The sequence below is a fragment of the Neomonachus schauinslandi genome, chromosome 1 (genome assembly GCF_002201575.2).
Source record: "Neomonachus schauinslandi chromosome 1, ASM220157v2, whole genome shotgun sequence".
NCBI classification, from domain to species: Eukaryota; Metazoa; Chordata; class Mammalia; order Carnivora; family Phocidae; genus Neomonachus; species Neomonachus schauinslandi.
In genome coordinates, this window is record NC_058403.1 from 141,674,917 (window position 1) to 141,698,227 (window position 23,311).

Sequence of the window (23,311 nt, forward strand, 5' to 3'; positions counted from 1 at the left end):
AAAAAAAATAATAATAACAGGTTGGAAGATTTACTGTAAAGGATTCCACGGAAAGAAAAACTTGAAGGAGTTAGGAAAAGTGTACTTAGCTATTCCTAAATATTTGTAATAGAGAAAGATTCATCTTGCCTTTCTAACCCAAATATCTTCTGACTTGGAGGAACTTGTGATTAAGCAGTGAACAAAATGCTCTCTTTGTTTTTATTTTTATTTATCAAAATTGTATGTTATTAAGCTTAAAGAGGTTTAGTTGTTTTTTTTTCCCCCACATTTGGATATAAAATTGATTCATCCTTTACATGTTTTTCAAAATAACACCTATGTGGATCCACTGGGCCATTTGATAAATGAATAATAACCTATTGGTTTCCTGCACTTTCTTGCCATAGCAGGACCAGTGACATAATTTGTGGGACCCAGTGAAAGATAAAAATGCAGGACCCTTATTAGAAAATCATTAAGAATTTCAAGATGGTGCCAGCAGAGTTTTGAACCAAGTACAGACTTATTCTAAGTCTGTGGCTCTCTCCTTCTGCACTGGTCTCATGCCAGGGAAGTCAGTTTTGCTCGGTAGGTAGAGATTTGCCATTTATATGTGTCTCTATACAGAAAGATGTGCCTCCATCCCATGCCTCATAGGAATATACATCAGAAAAGACCCTTTTTAAAAAAAAAAATTGAGTCAGAAAATAATGACAGCCCCCCCCCCCATTGGAATATGCTTCTGATACCATCTAGAATTTCTTAACCTGATAATTCAGGTACCCTTGTCTTCATCTCTCAGCTTATCTTCAAGAGTACCCCAAACCCCTGTGAACCTCCCACAGAGGCACAGTGTTTTTTGGTTGTTGTTTTTTTTTTTAAGATTTTATTTATTTATTTGACAGAGAGAGAGATAGCAAGAGCAGGAACACAAGCAGGGGGAATGGGAGAGGGAGAAGCAGGCTTCCTGCCGAGCAGGGAGCTCGATGTGGGACTCGATCCCAGGACTCTGGGACCATGACCTGAGCCGAAGGCAGACGCTTAATGACTGAGCCACCCAGGCACCCCAGGCACAGTGTTCTGCTCACCTCACCCCCTCTAAAAGGACACAGGGCCTGGTTAGCTCCCTGCCCTAATGACTTCTCTAAGGGCCCTTATGGCCTCCTGTGCCCACTTCTCAGTGTTTCCCTGGTTTCTGGAATTCCTCTCACATTTGAATTCCTGTAGCTGTAATAAATGTGTAACTTATTTGGTGTTTGTTTACATATTTTCCCTTATCTTATTTCCTGTGCATGTAATAGGCTCCTGAAAACACACTTAAGATTTAGGTGTAGGGAAGTTTTATAACTTGAGTTAAAAAGCTCCATTCCAAGACAGCTCATATTAATAACACAGCAGAAAATCCAAAATTATATTTTGCCTTTTAGACAAATTTCACACATTTCATACACATTCTTTCATATGGTGTGTGTGGGCTGTTTTTTAAATTTGTATTTGCCTCTAGTGTACTGTTTGGGGGACTTAATTTCCTTTCATCAGAATCAGCCCTTTAATTTTTATCTTCCCCATCCAATGTTATAAAATAAAGCCCTGCTATAGTTAATTATTTAGAAAATGTTGCCAATACTAGTCTACTTAGGATAGGGTAACACTGCCAATATTGACATTATGATGGTATAGTTCAAAATGTTCATTCATTAGCTTGCAAGTGAGATGCCAAAATTTGACCCAAGAAACCTAGTTTAGGAATATGGATATCTAGTGTGAAAAAAGAGAGGATTTCCAAAATTCAAAGTGAAGAAAGTTCAGGAGTTGAGGTTTATGTATTTATGTTCTCTGAGGACTCTGAGGACACATTTGGGACCCCAAATAATTCTCTTTTGTACTTTCACCCAGTGGGTTTTCAATAAAAATGTCAAGGTGTTGGTGACAACACTACTATATTAATCATCACGTTAGACTGCACAGAGTGGAAATAACAGCACATCTCCTCAGCTTGTTTTGTGGAGTCCCTCAGCCCAATAGCTTAGTAGTTATAGTTCTGCTTTGGTGTTAGACAAGCCTTAGTTAAAATCTCAACTCCGCCACTCATTGCCAAGGTCGTTCGTCTGTGTAAGCCTCAGAGCCTTCGATGGAAAGGGCAACAAGACCTACCTTTCAGGTTTGCTAATTCAGACATGCAACAGATATTTATGGAGCACTTTCAACTGCCAGACAGTGTTTTGTGGATTAAGTAAGATGATGCCTCAGTATTACTTCTGGGAGTGGAATCAGCATAGAGCCGTCCCCACATAGGCAACTTTCAATGCAGTAAATAAATACCTACTCTCAGCAATGGTGAGTTTGTGATAGTTTGATCATAGTGGTCATGGCAACAGTTGACAAGTCTCGTAGAATTCTCAAATCAAGCTTTTCCATGGCTTTCCTATTTTTGTTTTCATTTTTATTTACTTTTCCTGAATATACACAACCTTAAGAAAGTATATGATCCCCTGTTTACCTCTTTTTCCAGAATGGAGTCTACTGAAAAATGTGAAGTGGTAATTCAACATTTTAATGGAAAATATCTGAAAACACCACCAGGCATCCCAGGTAAGGAATACCATTAAATAATCATTCATTTGTGTCTAGGCTGATTGCTATTATTAAAATGAGTACACGGTAAAGCCCTTGGTTGGTCACTGGGAATGAAAAGGTTACTTTTGTAATTGTGTGTTTTTAAATAGTAAGTAACAACTTATCTTTCTCAAAACTACCAAAAGCTTCTTGGTGATTCTTCTTTGGCCTTTCTTTTGACTCTCTGCTGCTGATTGTCTGAAGTGAATTGGAAGAGAAACAGCAAAGAATAGTTTAAAATGCACTTCAAGTGAAGGAAGTTCATGACTCCTGTTTCTATTTTATAATGTATCTATCTAAACAGTGATAGTCACAGTGAAGTACACTGATTGATGCCAGTTTCCAAACATTTTTTATCAGTCCATCACAAGAAGGGGACAGAGCATGAGAGGAAGCATTTAGAAATGTTTTTTGGGGTTTTTTTTTTTTTTGCATTTAGAAATTTTATAGCAATTTGACATTGCCATGAAATCTGAATGCATAATTTCATATTTTTAAAAAAATATCAGTTACTGACATATTGATTTTTTTTTGTGAACTGTCCACTCATCGGAGATAGTCTGAGAAGCACCAATCTTGATTGTCCCATTTCACATTTCCCAAGGCAAAATCCTTAAACTTTTATACACATCATAAGTTGATATAACTTTCTGCTATTAAAAATTACATTCAACATAAGGAATTGAATATGTCGCATGTGTCTGGACTTAAGCTGCAATACCTCAACTTGCTATTAATCTGGTAGCAGTATATATGGCAAGTGTTTAATATTAAGTGAGTAGATTTAAAAATATATCTTACTCATGCATAAAAATACTCAAGATTGAATGAAGTGCTAAAAAGGAAGAATTATAATGAGTGGATAAAGAAATGTCTGACTAATCCGTATTGGTTTATTGGTTGCTCTTTCATTTTTGGTGATTCTCAGGGGACAAATGTGACTTCTTCAGTCTTATGATATTTTCCTTTTGATTTTTTTAAGCTGGACTTCTATAGTGTTTGCTGTGTAATGTGTCTGCTATTTAAAACACATGGTTAGAGAGTTCAGGGGTTAAATATTTCAGTTCCTTAAAATGTATTGAGGCTACATAGAAGAGGAAATCTGAACAAAAAGAGAAATATTATTGTAAAAGGGTCAGGGTCCTTTTAGGCCTCGGTTCATTTGGGGAGGTGTTGGGAAAGGAGAAAGGCCCTTCAGATGCTCACTTAGATGATCTGGAAAATCCAAAGTAGCATCTCCTGGTTAATCAGAGAGTGCGCACACATTGACGCCTGTGTCTCGATTTGGTTAGCTTCCATGCATAACGTTCCCTTGAGAACTAACTGCATTATGATCCAATTGGAGACATATGGTGTTGTTAAGAAAAGAGTTAGCAGTTTTCATCTCAGCATGTAAGCTGCCCTTGAATTTTAGGAGAAATACTTATTTTTTTTTCTTTTAGCATAAAAGACACTTTAAGACACTCTGCTCAGACCTATCATTGAATAAAGGGGTTGCATTATTAGAGGATTCTCCCCTTATTTGTCACATTTTATCCAACGGATGCCTATCTAGAAGGCATTCAAACTAGGTGTGAATTAGATGGTTACATAAAAAAAAAAATTAAGAATGAGCAAATTATGTAGAAATTTTTGTTGATTAAAGTTATAATACATCTCAGCGTTTTTTTTAGGTTTCTTCATTTTCAGAAAAAGTCATTGAAATCCTTCTTGACTTGATTGATTTGAAGCTGTACTATTTGGTTTTCGCCATAGAACATAGCTGACTAATACAATTTAATGCTAAAGACAAAGAAAGTCACTACAAATCCCCAAACGTCTGGTCATTCTTCCTGAATACACAGACTGTGATATCAACCTGTCTAATATCATAGCTACACCCAATGGAAACATTGTGAATAGCAAGAACCTGGTTATGAGTTTCTCACTCACTTTTTTTTTTTTTAAAGATTTTATTTATTTATTTATTTGAAAGCAAGAGAATGAGAGAGAGAGAGAGCACATGAGAGTCAGGAGGGTCAGAGGGAGAAGCAGACTCCCTGCTGAGCAGGGAGCCCAATGTGGGACTCAATCCTGGGACTCCAGGATCATGACCTGAGCCGAAGGCAGTTGCTTGACCAACTGAGCCACCCAGGTGCCCTCTCACTCACTTTTATCTCATGGGAACCCAAGAAGCAAAATAATTACGCTCAGTTATAAAACTCTTAAGAGATATAAGTTTATGCTTCTGAGATTTGTACTCAGTGTAATAGAATTAAATATATGATATTGATCATCATTATTACTTGAATTTGCTTATTTATGCAGTGGAAATCAAACAGAGTCAAATGTTAACAGAAGATATTTCATCTTTAATGTTTAAGTTTGATATGGAATAAAATAGGATATAATGCAAAATGTGGATATTTTGGTAAGTCCAGTAGTAAAACGCCCTCATTGAGTTGATTCACGAAGTCAGAATGGGTATGATCAAATATGAGTGTATGCTGTTTGCCCTTATTGGTCCTCACTGCTTATTTATTGTAGATGATTGAAATGTTATTTCCAAGAACTCATATCTTAATCCAATTCTCTATTCCAACTTGAAGACTGCATGTGGGTTGTCACTATAGGCCCTGATACCGAATTGGAAATGATTCCTTTGATATTTTCAAAAGAAATCACCAATTTCCTAGCTTTTTCAATCCTAATGTAGCCTTAGAGAGACTGTCCTTGCTTGTGGGTATACTAATTAAAAGCAACTATAATTGATCTGACCCCCCTACAACTAAAATAGGATTCAAAAAAATTATAAACATCTCAGTGTTCTACATTTTCAAGATTCATCATCTTGGAATTCAGTTTGCAGTTTTCTGGAACTCACACTGATGGTTTCAATATAATGCTTTAAGGTCGTGTGATTGATGGCCCCACAATGATCCAATAATGACCTGAGATTCTCAGGCCCTAAGAAAGCTGTAGAAAAGATTGCATGTTAAGTCAATCATCTTCTTACACTAGACCCCTGCTTTTATCTTATGCTAAGCAAGTAGAGAACAATTAGTACCCAATTTGCATTCTTTACTTCTCCATTTAGGGATGACTTGGGGGAAATGTGCACATGTCACTGGGCAAATATAGTGCCATTTTGGTTTCTGTCACTTTTGACAAATGATTTCTCTTAAAAGGAGTTGCAAAGTTAATTATTTCCCTGAGATGATCATCTAGTTTCCAAATCCCGTACTGTGTCATTTCCATATAAGAATAAGAAAAAAAAAATAATTCAACCCAAAGCTTTGGCATTGCTCTGAATTTCAAATTAAAAAAAAAAAAACATTATAGTTAAGGATATTTGCAAGGACATGTAACATTGACCACATTTATGTTGCTGCTTCCATTTTGATTTGTTAGTCTAGCAACAATTTTTTCATTAAATATAATTCATGATGGTATTTAATCTTGATTCCTACTGACAGATTATGTGAGTTGGAAGGAAACTTTGTAGATATCTTCTTTTGCTTCATGCTTTCTCTGGGCTCCTCCTTTTTGTTCATAAAAGATCTAATTTTAATGAATACATAATGGATCATTAATGTGTATTAGAGCCTCCAGAACTAGTTCTGTTCACTTTGGATTATAACGTTGTCCCCAGATTTTGGTTACCTGGATCAATGAGGCTAAATATACATGCCAAAAAAAAAATAAAGTTATTTGAATTCTGTTATGTATGGTATGGGATCAGGCAGCTGTGTTACTACTGGCAGGTGGGAAGGAGAGGCCAGGGTCAATCATGTAGCCATCTACAGGAAGCCGTCATCTAGTATTTTCTCCCTCCCCTAGAGGGAAAAGAAAACACAGTGTTCCATAAATGTTGCATGTCCTACATATCGATCTTGATGTTTTCTGGACAAAATGAAGGATCATTAGTTGCTTGCCTGCCTAACCCCAGACATTTCTTTGTCCCATAATGAATTGCACAGCGATGTTGTACAGCCCCAAAGCATTTCATTTTCAAACCTCTGGCAAAAGCAAAGGGTAAGTTCCCAGACACTTCAGGGATCTGGAGGGCATGAACTTGAAAGGTTCACTTCCAAAGAGCCCCTGGAGCAGAGTGATGCACCATGTAGAAAAGGCTTCCACATGTAAGGACATGTATTGATGAACGGATCACGCAGGCTAGTTTATAGAAAAATAAATCACGTTTTGCTCTCAAACTGGACTTGTGCCTGTATACATATTTTCCTGTCAATGGAGCAGTCTTTCGAGAAGAAAATGGAATAACCCACTTTTAGTATGATTTTCTTACTCTTGAAGTAATTATATCTAATCCCAGTTGAACTTCAAAAAAAGTAGGGAAGGGTAGGGAGAGACCTCACCATATTTTGAGATGTTTTTAATTTTAACAAATCTGTGATCAACAGAAATTTAGACAACTAAGTGAGTGATAGAGGAATCATATTTTCTAATAAATAAAATAAAACTGTGTGCCTTATTGATGCTTTGACACACAATCTTTCTATTGTGTGTTTATGAAAATAAAAATGTGTATGATTGTGGATATATACATATATATTTCTTGCGAGTATGCGAGGAAAAATATTTAAAGTCTGGTACTTCTTTAGAGAACATGAAAAGAAATGTTGTTTGTTTACCTTTAAACTTTACAGAGTAAAATATCAACAATGTACTTAAATTACATTTATATTTAATTAAAGACATGGTACAAAATTCTGAATGTTTGGCAATAGTATACAAATTTGTATCAGTGGACACTGTTGCAGTCCCTCACAATCAGTGTTTCCTCAGGCATAGCTGTCTATTAAGTCCACAAATGTAACAAATGTAGTAGTTGAGTATAAGGCAACAAATAGAAAAGTGTTATGGTATACAGCTTATCAAAAATATATTTTTTTATGGTTTTACTTGATTGAAGCATTGCCTAACTCTGAGTTTTTCATCTTTGGGAAACTAGAACATCATTTGCATAAGAAACTTTGTAAATACTACAATCCCCAACTGAGTGTCAGTTTAGATTTCTCATTAATAAGAGGATTTTTGCAATATTTAGGAGCTACTTTCTGTGAAGACTCTCATTTTTAATGTTAGTGATGCCTTCTTAATTATTTCAAGGTACCAAATACATAGTTGCTTCATAATGAAACACTGTTGGGATATTATTAGTGAACTTCACAGAGTAGCCTGGCAATTTCAGAGTCAATAGAGTCTTAGAATCTGTATGAATTCTATGGACATGAACTAGGTCAATCATTTCTCAACCTTCCTATGGAGCCACAGTTGAAACTGTGAAAGTATGAGTTGGTTACTGATTAGAGAGGGGAGAAAGGAGACTAAGATGATCAAATTTCTAATCTGGAAAATGAGAAGCCTGACAGGGAAGGTACAGGGGATCATCTTCAGGAGGTTGGAATGATTGAAATGGGCTGTGTGCCCTATGCTACATCCCCTCCTCCTACCTGATTACAGCTGCAGATGAAGTGGGCCATCTCTGTTCATCCTGGAAGCATCCATCTGGAGCATCTACTGAATCGCTCCACTTTCCTACCTTGGGGCAAAATATATAAAAGCTCACCCAACACAGCATAGGTTTTCTGCAAACTTTGGGAGAGTTATCACTTCTTGGAACAACCCTCAACTAGCGGGTTATTGAAGTCAGTGGATAAAATTGAGCCTCGCATTCTTTGGAGAGACAATTCTGAGTCACAATCTACAAGATTCCTTACAGGATTGTCCACAGTGGTAAAACAAGCTCAGCGAGGCACCTTTTATTGGCTTTTCCTTCTTCCCTGCCTTCCTTTTCCCTTTCTGTAATATCTGCTTCCTGGCATCAGCTCCCAATTAAATTACCTTGTCCCAAGCTCTGATTCGGGGAAACTCAAATTAAGGTGGGTGTTCCCGGAATTGTGATGGGGAACTATGTTTTGATTTAAGACTTCTGACCATAGAGGAAAACAGACCCAGCTAAAATGGTGAAGTGAATTGCATAGACCAAATATATTGTTTTTGTGACTTTTTTTATTTAACAGCTGTACTTATGAACCACATATTTGGGATGGTGAAGATGAACATTAGTGGTAGTAGACACATGGTAGTCAGGGTTTAAATTTAGCAAGAGAAGTATGGAAAAAGATAAGGACAAACATGCCACCAGTGACATGGCTGACCTTGGAACAACTGAGGACATAAAGAGGTAGATGGTTGTTGAAATTGGGGAGGGAAGGGAAAACTAGGGAATAGTCATAATGCCAGCAGCAAAGTGAAGGTGGGATGCAAGCATAGAAAATTAGGGCCACAGAGAAAGGGACTTATGAGATGTTGGTCCTGGATGAATGTGGAGTGGTGGATGTTGATAATGAGGTCCTAAGTGGGAATGGCTTAAGAGAAATGGAGATGATCTTTAGCTGGACAATTGGAGACTTTGGATTAGAATGTTGGACATTTTCAGCAACACTGGAGATTTCCTTACTCAGTCTTATACTTCGCTTGATTTTCTCTGAAGTTCTTATCTTCACAGGAGCAGGTGGGAAAGTGTAAGCAGTACTGAGGTAATTTTTTGTTTACTTATTTGATTCGATTCTGAGTTTTCTAAACCAGGCTCTGTTTTTGTGTTTGTTTTTGTTTTTCCATTTTTCCTGCTTCAACAGCTATTGCTCAACTCAGTGCAGATTCTTAGCAAATGTTCTTTGGAGTTGATGTGCACTCTCTTGACTTGAATAACCCTTCTACTTGTATTTGTTCAATGAACTTCCTGAGGGTATATGGTTGATACCCAACTCCTGTGCATCAACAAACTTGGAGGAAAACATTGAGATAAATCTTCAGATCTTTTCTTAATAGTTAGCAAAGATTCTGCAACACATGTGTATAGCTAAATATGCAGAGAGAACACTAAATATTCACAGGAAAAGGAAACTTACTTTGAGAAAGAGTCTAGTTATTTTTTGAAAAACCTTTTTTCCCCCCAAGACTGGTTTTCAAGGTGTTATCCTGGCACTCTAAATGTTATTCCTTTAAAGAACTCATTTTTGGACAGTGCAATGAGGAATTCTGTGTTCTGACATAGCAAATGGTCCTGCCTAACTTATATTGAAATTAGGTCTTGGTCTGAACTTCCTGCCACTGGATCTAGTTAGGCACTGTTACCGTGCTGTCCTTTTGCCCCCTTTTTGTTCTTCTTCACATTAAAAAAAAAAAAAAAAGAATCTTGAGAATAAACAGGAAAAAAAAAGAGCTCTTATTCTATGCCTTTGTCCCTTTAGCATAATTTTGTTTTCCCCTGCCTAGAGGAAGTACTACATTGGCTTGTTATTTTTACTATAATGTAGTATTTAGAAAATCTATAGCATTTAATCAATATGATATGGTCAATATGCTTTACTGGCCACATATTTTCTGTAATTATGTATAAGCACCAATTAGTAGTAGCAGAATTTGTCTGAAGTTGCCACCTGGCTCCAGAATCTGATTTTTTTTTAAAGCAATTGTAATTTCACGGAACAGAGAGGAAGGATAAAGAGGTTTTCTATCTATCTCCAGAATCACAGACCATCTCCATCTATTCTTTCTAAAATAATCCATTCAGGTCTTCAAAAATTTCTGCATTGAAGATTTCACAGTAAAAACGTATAAAATAAATTATGAAACCTTAATTTTATTTCTAAGATGATGTTGGGCTTTGCCTTCTGTCAGTACCACTAATGAGTAGTTAAACCATTTAGTGTCTGTCTCAATGAGTTTTATTAGCAAGCAAAAAGGGTTGAGTGGCCTAAGGCCAGTTAAGATGCAAGCCATAGAAACCAAGCTCTGAATAATTAAGTGCATTTCTAAATCTAGAATCTCATTTAATAGGATTTATTTAAAAAACACGTTTTAACCAAATTTTGGATAAATGGATGGTATCCTGAATTAAATACTTGCCACTCTGTTCCAGTAACCATCAAGAAGCCTACCATGCACATAACTCATTATTTATGATCTAATTTTTAGAATGAAAAGTCTGCAAAATTTAAGAAAATATTTTAAGAAGAATATAAATGAAAACACTCATTAGGCAAGCTCTAAACAAGCCATCATTTGTTTATCTTAATACTGTTGCCTCTGATTTCTTACCTCTTTAAGCCTTTGAATGATGAATCAATTTGTTTACTATTATTTTAGTTATTTGTCAGTACAGAAAAAAAAAAATCCTTCATGGGAAATTGGTATGCTTATGATCTTCTTTTTAGTCTTTTTATATTTCAAAGGGACATTCATCCTATTAGATTATACATTTCTAAAAAAGGACTTTGATATTTATCTTTCCCTTTACCCTTAAACCGTTAGCCTATAAACTCTCTCAATGCAAGGAGTGCAGCTTGCTGTTTATGTTTCAGGTGTCTAACCAATGCCTCTCACAGATAATTATTTGTTAAATAAGTAAATAACTGCTTGTGGGATACAGAATAATGCTCCCTCTCCCCAAATATCTCTGTTTACTCCCCACTACCTGTTAATATGTTAGGTTCTGTGGCAAAGAAGAATTAAAGCTGCATTTGGAATTAAGCTTGCTGATAAACTGACCTTAAAGTAGGGAAATTATTCTGGATTATCTAGGTGAGCCCCATGTAATCACAAGTGTCCTTAAAAGTGGAAGGGAGCGGGGTGCCTGGGTGGCTCAAGTTGATTAAGCTTCTGCCTTCTGCCGGGGTCCTCAGATCAAGTCCCACATCAGGCTCCCTACTCAGTGGGGAGTCTACTTCTCCCTCTGCCCCTCCCCCTGCTTATACTCTTTCTCTCAAATAAATAAATAAAGTCTTAAAAAAAAAGTGGAAGGGAGGGGTAGAAGAGTTCAGAGTGATACAATATGAGAAGGACTTGGCCTGGCATTGTTGGCCTTGAAAATGGAGGAATGTGGGCAGCCTCAGGAAGTTGAAAAAGGCAAGGAATTGGATTCTCCCCTAAAGCTTCTGTAAAGGAACTCAGCCTTGTTGACATCATGATTTTAGCCCAATGGGATCTGTGTAGTACTTCTGACCTACAGAACTGTAAAATCATCAATTTGTGTTGTTTTATGCCCCCAAAGTTTTTTGTTAACTTGTTAGCAACAACAGAAAACTACCACACTAAGACAGAACTTGTTTAAACTGAAATATCATCCACACCATTTCTAAATTACATCACTGAACAGCCTCTGGAGGACTTTCTTAGTTTCTCCTATTTTTAATCTTCTTTGTATCATTTGGGCTGCATTTATGTTAAACAGAAAAAAAAAAATCTTGTTAATTATTTTGACTTTACAGTTTCTTTTTACCTTTTCATAAGGATATATTAGAATGGAAGACTGTTGGACATCTTAAAAGAGAGTTTTGGGGGGGTGGGTGCTTAGATCTCAGAGCACATTACTTTTGACCCAAAGAAATCAAATATTAATTCAAACCATCTGGTTCCATAAAATATGCCAGAAAAAAATGTATCAGTTGTCAAGCTAAATTCATACACATGTGTATCTCTTAGGTCTCAACCTTAATACTTACTTTCAAAAGTTCCTGGTATTGAAAGATTCTTAGGGCTGGGCGCCTGGGTGGCTCAGTTGGTTAAGCGACTGCCTTCGGCTCAGGTCATGATCCTGGAGTCCCAGGATCGAGTCCCACATCAGGCTCCCTGCTCAGCGGGGGGTCTGCTTCTCCCTCTGACCCTCTTCCCTCTCGTGCTCTCTGTCTCTCATTCTCTCTCTCAAATAAATAAATAAAAATCTTTAAAAAAAAAAAAAACCTTGGAAAGATTCTTAGGGCTTAGAAGAGATATAGAGTTTATATTATATAGCTGATATCAGCTGTAAGTTTTAGATGATTATATCTAAGATGAGCTTCTTAGATATCTAGATGGCGCTTCTACTCCAACTCATTGTCCCCCAGAATAAAAAGTATCCTGTAGCCGTTAATGGTTGAGTCCCATGTGAAAACTTAGTTGTGAGACACAAGTAAAAATCCAGGGAAGTAACTGGATTCTTATTATGGGTTAACAAAAATATATAGATAATTCTTATTATTTAAACCATTAAAAAAAAACTTCAGCGAATTTACAAAAATGTTTCTCCCCCAAAGGTTTATTGCAAACTTGCAGCAAGATTAGGAAGGTGTAAATGTGAAAACATAGACTTTTTTTCTTGAACTGAGAGGGGGACTTATTTTGGACCAGAAGTTTTATTAAACAGTTGTACTAATTGAATCACTGAAATGACTTAAAGTAAATAGAGTCAACAATTTAAGTTGATTTCTAGTTGTTTGTTAATTAGAGCAGGTGTGAGCACTCCCAGGGTGCTTACTGAATGTCCTTCAGCCAGCACCCCACGCTCTTTCTAGGTGGACTGCCGTCTGGTTCCAGGAGCCCATTTCCTATGTGCAATGAGAATCAGAAGTGCCTAGGAATTTACAGTCTTCTGGTTAGGCAGCGTTTAAACAATGCTAGGCTGGTGTTGGAGTATCTACACCCCAGTTCTTTTGCTCCTGGTGAGAACACCAGAGTGTGACCTACACTATCTCCAAAGCTTCCCAGACTTTCCAGAAGATAGACACACTAGACACACTCTAAGTAAGGTAGCAGTATTGATAAGTAACAGACTTCTCTGGAAAAAGCATAGACAGTTTGCCTACTGATAAGACATTTGCAAGGGTAGACAGAATTGGAATCGTATGTCCTGAGAGTAAGTAGACCACCGGTTGTTGACATGATTTTACTAATCATAGTATGTCTTTATAAAGGTCCATTCAAAAGAATCAAAATTGTACCAATATATAAGATAATGGAGTCTTAATACAATAGTTCTTAAAATATAAACACATTAAAGCCAAATATTGAAACTAACCTATTTTATGTGCAATCACTTTAAGATGGCATGGTTTGTTTGAGCCTAATTGTGGTCCAGAGACCTATGGGGTTCCTGAGATCCTTTCCAGTGGTCTACAAGATCAAAATATTTTCATAATACTGACACATTATTTGCCTTTTTCACTCTGATTCTCTCATGAGTGTTGAGTAGAGTTTCCCAGAAGCTACATGATGTGTGATATGGCAGCAGATTGAATGCAGAAGCAGATATGAGGGTCCAGCTGTCTTCTACTAAACCTGAAATTACAAGAATTTGCAAAAATATGAAACAAGGCCATTCTTGTCTTTATTTATTTTGTTTTTGAATTTTTTAAAATAAAAATATGTCACATCATATGATAGGTTTATTATTGCTATTTAAAAATAAATTTTAAAGATGGTAAATATCATTAGCTATAATCTGTGTAAACAGAAGCTCTTTGGGGTCTTCAGTAATTTTAAGGAAAGAGTTTCTGAGACAAAAACAGTCAAACCAACAAACGCAGTAACTTCGAATGCCACTGATACAGAGCAGAATTTCAGAATCAAGCCCTTTTATCCTCTCAGAATTAGAAGAATTAAGGAAGACAACCAGGGTAAAGATGAAGTTTAAAATATCCTCTCATCTTTCTGATCTTATTTTGAAAACCTAGATGTGTTCTAGAAAGTTATTTTAAGTGGAGGGATTAAAAAAATTACTATCATATGAGTTACACTACTGTTTTTTGAAAACAAGCACGCAGATACCTTAAACTATAGTGAATGTTTGTTTTGTTTTTTCAAATACAGAAACAGTGGTTATTCTTCCAAACATTTACATTATCATTTTATTAGCAAATACTATATGGAATATAGTTTGACAGAATATGTGAATGTTTTATTGCAACCGTATCTATACGCAGCAGGTGTGTTATGCTGAGATTGTGGGAATGGGACTGTAATTTGTGACTGGCATGTGAGCCTGTAGGAAGACTTAGGAAAACTAGGATCTATGAGCCACAGGGTTAAACACAGATATGACTGTGTTATATGGGAGTTCTTATAAGAGCTATTCTGGGGGCACTGGGTGGCTCAGTCGGTTAAGTGCCTGACTCTTGATTTTGGCTAAGGTCATGATTTCAGGGTCATGAGATCGAGCCTGACATGGGCTCAGCGCTGGGCATGGAGCCTGCTTAAGATTTTCTCTCTCCCTCTCCCTTTGCCCCTCTTTATCCTCTGGCACATGTGTGCATGCGCTCTCTAGGAAAAAAATAAAAATAAGAGCAATTCTTTGTCACTTCTTTGGTCACTGCTAATTTCCTACAGCACTCATCTTATAGCTGGACTGCACCATAGAGTTCTAGTCACAGTGTGGGATGCATCTCAAATAAAGGTTTCCAGGTTTGCTAGGTGTAGTAAATAATAATACTAATATAATAGTTATTATAATATTGTAAATACTAACATGTAATTAACTGAACACAGTTTATGATTAGTGTTTACATAGAATCTTAATTTTTTAAAGAAATGGTAATTTCTCTAATTGTGCAGTCCAAAAATCATGATTTCCTTAAGCTTATTGCCTCTCTTAACCTAATATGAAAGATCTTAGAAAAGCATCCTCTAGGGGCGCCTGGGTAGCTCAGTCAGTGAAAGGTCTGCCCTTGGCTCGGGTCATGATCCGGGGGTCCTGGGATCAAGCCCCACATCAGGCTCCCCACTCAGTGGGGAATCTGCTGCTCCCTCTCCCTCTCCCTCTCCCCCTACTCATGCTTGCTTGCTCTCGCTTTCTCTCTCATAAATAAATAAATAAATAAATAAATAAATAAATAAATAAATAAATAATAAAATCTTTAAAAAATAAAATATAAAATAAAAAAAAGAAAAGCATTCTCTAGTCATCCTTCATAACTCATGATTTTTAACCCACCAAATCCATGTAGTAGATGAAAAAAAATTAAGATAAAATTTATCCTGTAATTTGTTTTGAAAAGACATAATTTAATATTTGTTTACATCCCTGACAACCTCTTCATTTCTCTCATCTCAAGGGAAGTGCTTTTCATCTTTGCTGCATTTATATAATGTTAAAGAGCAACATCCACCCAGCTTATGCTGTGCTTTCTATGAGAGTCTCATGGCTGGGATACTCTTCTTCCTTTGCATTGAACATACCATCGAGAATTCCATCTTTTCCTTTGGAGGCAGATAGATCTTGGTTTGAGTTTGAATTTGGCTCTGTCTCTTTACCCATTGAACTTGGGCAAGTTATTTAGCCTCTTGTCAGGTTCCTCATGGAACCCAATGTTTCCATTTGATGTTTATAGTGCCTCCTTTACAAAAGTGTTATCAGAATTAACTTTTGTACAGCTCTACAAGTGTCTGGCTGGAAGTGGTAGATATCCCCACTATTAGTAGCATCTATTAGCATCATGAGAATTAATTCATCAACATTTACCCTCTAGGCTGGAAATATAATTTAACTGTAGAAGTCTATGAAATACAATCATCAATGGGCATTGTCTGGTACATGGACCAAATAAGGTAAACCTCCGTTTTCACTAGGTAAAGCCCACACTCCAGTCTCAAACCATTTGCCGACAGCTGCCATATTTTGATCTAGAATGGTGTCCAATTAACTAAAAATATCCAGGTTGGAACTCAACTGTTTTCTGGGATGATTAGAAAGAGTATAGTATAGCAACAGATAAATATTTACCTGAAATTTCTTCTGGTGACTCCCAGATTCATAAACACTTGTCACACTTCTGGTAGGACCAGGATGGCCATGTTAATACAGAGGGTCTTTACTTTAGGTAAAACAACTGTAAAAACATGTATAATCATAGACCTCTTATAATGATTTCTTGGTATATCTTTATACCTCCAGTTCATAGGGCCTAGAATTCCCCTTTTCTACCTTCATTTCCCCAAGAAATCCTGCTCAAAAATAAATACAACATTTTTCATGCAGCTTTTCCTAATTTCTAATCTCCCTACTTGCCCCCCCCCCCCCCCCAACTCTCCTCTTAACTCTCAGGGCATCACATTAAATTGTTTTCTCCTACAGTGGGTGTCCATTTGTGATACGTAGTCTCTTATGGCAATTGCTGTATACTTACCTTATCCCACTGGATGGCAGAATTATGTTTTTTTTTTTTATCCCTGTGTCTCTCTAATGCCTGGCATTTGAACAAAGGAGATGCTTAATATAGACACACTGAATTGAATTAAAAAAAAAAAAAGTTGAGCTCATTATTCCAGTGTGATTTCTTAATACTGTCCTAATTCTCTCTTAATAAGGCATTCGACTAGTAAATGCTGTAAAGTGAATGCAGAAACCGTCAACTATGATGATTCCATATACAAATATTTTTTAATATCTTCCTCTCTGTAAATTTTAAAATATTTAAATCTCAAAAGCTTTCTTTGGGTTGGAAGACAGTGTTCAAAAGCACAAGAATCCTTTTCTTTCTCATACGGATTAAATTCTCTTTCCATTCTACCTCCTATCTTCCATTGCTCCTTCTCCAGAATTAAAAACAAACAAACAAAACAAAACAAAACAAAGTAATGGCCTGTGGAAATTAAAAGAAACAAAAAGAATATAAAATGTGTTGGAACACCAAGCATCCTGTTGGTTGTTACAATTAATTCTACCGCTAGCAATGAGACATACTTTTTTCAACTTCAAATCATTTGAGAAAACTGTTCTAGTTTTTTTTTTTTAATTATCTTTTTCTAAAGCTTCCTGCAGGTTGTGTCCTTGTCGTGCTTGGGAACTGGGTGCCCATGCCATCAACAGAATGGATTCGTTAACCTTTATGTTGATTTGAATTGTTGTTCGAATAAATATTTATACCTGTTTTCCCTGAGGGCTTAATGAAGTCCTTTATCAATAGCACCGAGAGCTTTTCCCCTTGACCTTTGTCATCCATTCGTACAGAAAATTTTCATCAAGCTGTTTTGTTTACATTGTTAATCTCTCACTGCCTTAGTCAGGTTTGGCACAGAGAAGTACCCATCCTGGATTCAGTAGAATTATTTTACACTATTTTGGCTTCTGCAGAGAAGATAATTCTGTCTTTGAGTTTCCTGTTTTAACTTCAGGATTTAAGCATTTCCAGTTTCTTGCATATTTGTCTTTCTGCTTTTTGTCTGCCTGTAGAATATTTATCTTGTTATTCTTTATATGGGATGACTTCAATTTCACTTTTTGACACCAAAATCTCCTAAAAGATACAGTTAAAAGAGGTGTTAGCTAATGCTATGGTGGTAATCATTTTGCAATATACATGTATCAAATTCTCAATATGTGTATCAAATCAACACCTTGTATACCTTAAACTTATACAACATTATATGTCAAATACATTTCTATAAAGCTGGAGGGAACAAAAGATAGAGTTAGAGCCAGAAAATGGCTTTACTCTCCTGTCCCATTTTATCAATGAACATTTTTAGTGTGGGGAGAAAAGGGGAGATTATTATATGCCAAAATGGTGCTTAACATATTATATATTTTTCTATTTCACCTTCAGAGTACCCTTAGGGAAAATATACTGCTACATTTTACAGATGAGGAGGCTGAGACTTACGGAATTCCAGTAGGTTGCTCAGACTCAGACATTGTAAGTGGGCTGATTGATCCCAGGATTTAGTTCTGCCACTTACTAGATGTTTGACTTTGGGTGAATTACTTAACCCCTCTGTAGTTCAATTTCCTCATTGGTAAAATGGAGATAATCATAGTTCCTTTCTGTACTATAGTTGTGAGGTTGCTATGGATTCAATAAATTATACTGTATAGAGCTCCTGGAATGTTCCTAATAAATACTAAGGGCTATTTATTTAGGTTGCACTTATTTATTTATTTAATTATACTAAATCATGTCTTTTCTATTTTTCTTGGATGGAGGGGGGAAATATTACAGGAGAAGAGATCAGCAAGAAATCCAGTAGCTCTTCCCCTAGCTAGGCATGTTTTTCCCTCCATTCCCCAACTTGGAGGAGCAAGTTTCTTCCTTATTTGCAAAATAGAATGAGTATTAATATTCTGTACTGGGTTAAGTGTTTCATTCCTTTAGTCTATTCAATGCCTTCTTCCTTGAGATTCACTTGCTTACTTTAATACTCAGTCTAGTTTTTAGAAGAGTGGAAATATTTGGCCATCAATTTCAACAAACAATGCACTTGGTTTTTATATTAGTGTTTGGTAAGTGGGTTCTTTTGTTATAAAGAAAAGGTAACCTATTTATAGAAACTTCCTTTAGAGAAGCAATCTTTCTTCAAAAACTAAGCTATAGAATTTTTTTTTTTTCTGTTTTGAGTTATATATAAATTTTGAGAGCTGGGTCCAGAAGAAAAGGCACATTACTAAAAAGCCTCAATGAGAAGAATTACAGACTTTTTTTTTTTTCCTCCTTCTATGTAATATCTTTTCATTGGATGGACCAAAGGAGCCATGGAAACTAAGTGGAACCTGATCATGTTTTTTATTCTTTGCATTCCTGAGGTACTGGAGAGAAAATGTGTTGCTATCGCTACTGTTTTTTAGGCTGAAAAGTATCACTTATAAAAGCAATTATCACAGGTACCTAATTCAAACAACTGAATAGAATTCCTCCCGTGGTTACAAAGGGGCTGCAAATCTCAGTCATGAAAGAAAGTAATATCTACTGAAGTGAAAACAATTCCAGCAATCCTAGATTAAGACTAAAAAAAAAAAAAAATCAAATCTTAATGGTGTTGTAGAAAATCCATATAGTTCAATGATTGAAGGCACAGAAAAGAGATCATATACTTTAGAGCCTAGTTTACCTTGTGATAATTCAATATCCTTTACACTAGTAGACATTTGGGGTTTTATTTCTTCATTCATTAAGCAAGTATTTTTAATTTTAGTGTAAAGTAAACAAAGAAGTATGTTTTCAGTGATAAACACAAAGGTGAAGAGGTGTTATAAAGAGACCAGGGACTGGGGGTAAAAGGAGGGAATTATCAATGTCACCTAGAGGAGAGGAATCAAGAAATATTCTAGAGGAGTGCCAGCTTTATTGAGATCAAAAGATAAGATTGTAAGATCTGCTCCAAGCAAAACCGAGTTGATGCTTATGGAAAATCCTTGATACTATAAAAATTCTGACCAATACGCTTGAGTTTAAATTCATCAGACCTAAGTTGTACTGGTTAAAATCAGGTGGAGATGACCAGACCAGACCCCAGTGAGCCCTTTGAATTGAATAGAACTAGGTGGAGCTGCTTTAGTCTGGTTGGGTTTGATTTTAAACTACTTGGTGTAAGTTCTATCCAATTAGCTTTAAAAAAAAAAAATGAATTTGATATAATCCTATTGTTGTATCAAAGTGCTTTCTGTATTAAGGATATTAAGCATTTGTCTATAACATTCTCCCACAAGTTTTTCCCTAGTTTACTGTTTAACTTTTACTTCCATTTTTAAAAATAATATTTTTTATGAAATAATCTTTTCTGCTGTGTCTTATCTTTAAATATAAGAGATTTCATTAATATTCCCTAATGTATCTTTTACTTTTTCCCTACATTTAACTCATTAGCATATATGATATCAAATAAGTATCTAAATTGATTTTAATCAGATATCTCAATAGCCCTTAGAAATTAATCCATTTCTTTCACACTACTTAATATCACCTTTTTTCTATACTAACTAATTACCTGTGATATGAGTGCTTGCTTTACAGAAGGATCACACCATTTATCCAGTCATTATAAAATATTTTATCTTGCAGTTCTAGTCCCTGCTCTAGATATTAGTTTCAAGTTATTTTATTGTTAGCTATTGCTTTTTCTATTTTCCAGATCTACTTTAAAATTATTTTGCCACCTTTCTACAAAATGTAAATGCTATATTATTAGGTACTCTATCCAGATCTAGAATAGTTCCTAAAACTCTCTTGTGCTACCTCTTTGCTGTGGAATCCTCCCTTTTACCCTTCATCATTGGAAACCACAACTCTGTTTTCTATTCCTGTAGTCTTGCCTTTTGCAGAATGTTCCCTAAATGAAATCATGGAGTGTATAGTCGGAATCTGCCTTCCTTCACTGAGGATAAGGCATTTAAAATGCATACATGTTGTTGATTGTATCATCAAGTCATTATTTTTTGTTGCCGAGTAGTATTTCATTGAATTGTTGTACTTCATTTTGCTTATTCTCCAGTTGAAGAGCATTTGGGTTATGATGAGTTTCTGGAAACTGAATATGACAAAGTACCAATTTTTAATGTCCAATCAGTGTCTTTTTAAAATGGTGGTGCCATTAATTAAGAGTGGATCCTGAATTTTATCTAATAGTTCAAGTAATCATCATCTGATCCTTGACTTGCTTGCTGTCTTGTATGTAACAATATTTTAAAATATTACACCATTTATTTTCCTGAGAAATTTAAAACTTAATTGTGACAAATTCTTCTTCTAATGTACACTTGGTTTATTTTATACTTTGAGTTGGTAAAATGAACCAATAGTTACAAAATGCAAAGCTTCATAGTGAGAAGTAGTTCCTCTCCTTTATCTGTGGGACAGCCTCTCTAGTTTCCTCCCTAGAAGAACACGTGCTGCGTTTCCTGTATTTCCAGAGGCAATTCCTGAATCTCAAACAGACATTTATGTTTTTACTCCAATGGCGGCAAGTATATACTCTCTTCTAAACCTTGATTTTTTTCACTTAACAATGTACCTTGGAGTTCATTCTTAACAGTACAAGGAAAACTATCTTACTATTTTTGATGGCTCTATAGTATTCCATTTTTAGAGGTGGAATACTTTTTTATAAAAATGGTCAAAGTTCCTTACTTATGGATATCTATGTTGTTTCCAATCCTTTTCTATTATAAATAGCACAAAAATGAAAATTGATGTTTGTGCCTTTTTTGATATACATGCAGACCTATTACAGGAAAAACATGTCAAGTGGACTTGCTAGGTAAAATAATACATGCTTGCTTATTGAGTTTTGATAAATCTGTCAGATTGCTCCTCCTATTGGTGTCCCAAGTCACACTTACACCAGGCATTATAAGAAGTCATCTCCTGACACTGGCCAATACAATGGCTATGAATCTTTTTCCTAGGTAATATAATAGGTGAAGATTTACCATATTTTAATCATAATAGCAATAAGAGAAATGTGAACTGAAGTTGAACATGTCTTCATGTCTTTAGAGCTTCAGTATTTCCTTTTTTTAAACTCTATTCATATTATTTGTCCATTTTTCAACTGGACTAGTGGCCTTTTTCTTGACTTGTAGGTACTTTATTGCATTAAAGAAAGTTGGTGTTTGTCAGTCACTTATCTTTTGCCTTCATTCATGGTTTTTTTTTGGGGGGGGAGCATATCAGGTTTTTAAAAAAGATATTTATAGTTTTTTATATAATGTCTCACTGAAAAATATTAAAATGTTATTAATTTTTTTCTCTACTAATTTTTTAGACTCTAAACTTAAAATCATCTAGAATTTATTTTAACATAAATTGTAAGATGGAGAAACCAGCTTTATTTTTACTTCCTTATGGTTAGGCAGCTCTTCCAACACCATGTATTGAATACTACATTTTTTCTCATTGAATTCAAATGCTACATTTTTCATCTACTAAATTACCATGTGATATTTTTAAATGTCCTTGCTACTTCAATTGTTTTCATTCATCTACCTGCCAAATCATGATAATTTACAACGTTAATAATGAGTATTTTCTATGATGTTTTAATATGGAAGCACTATGCCCCCCCCACCACCCTAACATTTCTCTTCTTTTTAATAATACATCTGGGTGTGTGCATGTGTGTTTTGTTTGTTTTTGCTTATCTATTTTTTCACACTAATTTTAGAATTTATTTTTTACCTACTCCTCAAAAATACATGGTCATTTTATGATTTGTTCATTTATAATTTTACATGAGACAAACCCACTGTTTTCAAGAGGAGACTGTCACCTTTGAGAGCTTGTTATGAGAAGAAAACTATGACATCATCTGGCACCCACTTCAAATTATAGTCACATGTTCCAGAATGGCTTCTGGTTACCCTAGAAAGTAGGACCTAAGTCACTTCCCCTCAGTAACCAAGGCTACCCATTTTCTGTCTCTCCCAACACAAAATCTTAAAGGCAAAAGGCGTTACAATACCTTATAACTCTTTGAATATTTACAGGTGATCTAGCTAAGAAAAAACAACTATGTCAAGATCGTTTTCTGTTCTTTGTGAACACATTTTTACCGAAATGAATAGCTCTCTTCTAAATTGTTCTAGAGAAAATATTTCTTGCCCAGTATTTCAAGTACAATTTAAAGAATTCATTATGAAAATAAAATGATTGAAAAAGAGCCATATATGAAAGTTGAAACTTTGTATCAAAACAAAACATACTTGTGCTATAAAGGTTAAGTCTCATATTTAAAGAATGAAAACACGTGCTTTGTGCTACTTAATTTTACGAAGGATCTTTGTAAAGTAGGGTAGGCCGCCATGAGGACTCCATTACATAGTTTACCTTAGTGTACATGGGAAGTATTAATGTATTTTGTGGATTTTGGCTCTATGACTTTCCAAAGAGCATGATTCATTCATGAGTAATCCGTAACCCATGCTCCTTGTATAGTCATTAGAAAATCTTGCCTTGATGATTTTCCATTGAATATCAAAGCTCTCGAAGTATGCTGTTGGGAATGAGCCTACACAGATGTAGGAGATTCTCCAAAATGACCCAGGTTTGATATTCCCTCCTCCCCTGTTTCTCTGGTATTATGATTTACCAAGTGTTCTACAGGAAGAGATTAAGCATTCAGGAGAATTACTTAATTTTCAAAAGGACTGCTTTTTTTATGCCTGCCCCATTTTCTTGCTTTTTGA

General features: G+C 35.6%; 1 protein-coding gene across 6 annotated transcripts in view; it reads left to right on the top strand.

The window, feature by feature from the left end:
- Positions 1-23,311, top strand: part of RBMS3 (RNA binding motif single stranded interacting protein 3) — a 725,792-nt gene that overhangs the window by 478,715 nt on the left and 223,766 nt on the right. For all 6 annotated transcript variants that reach the window (XM_021678925.1, XM_021678924.1, XM_021678926.1 and 3 more), the window contains exon 6: positions 2,495-2,574. In XM_021678925.1, coding sequence (XP_021534600.1) covers positions 2,495-2,574 — 80 coding nt within the window. The remainder of the gene's footprint in view (positions 1-2,494; positions 2,575-23,311) is intronic.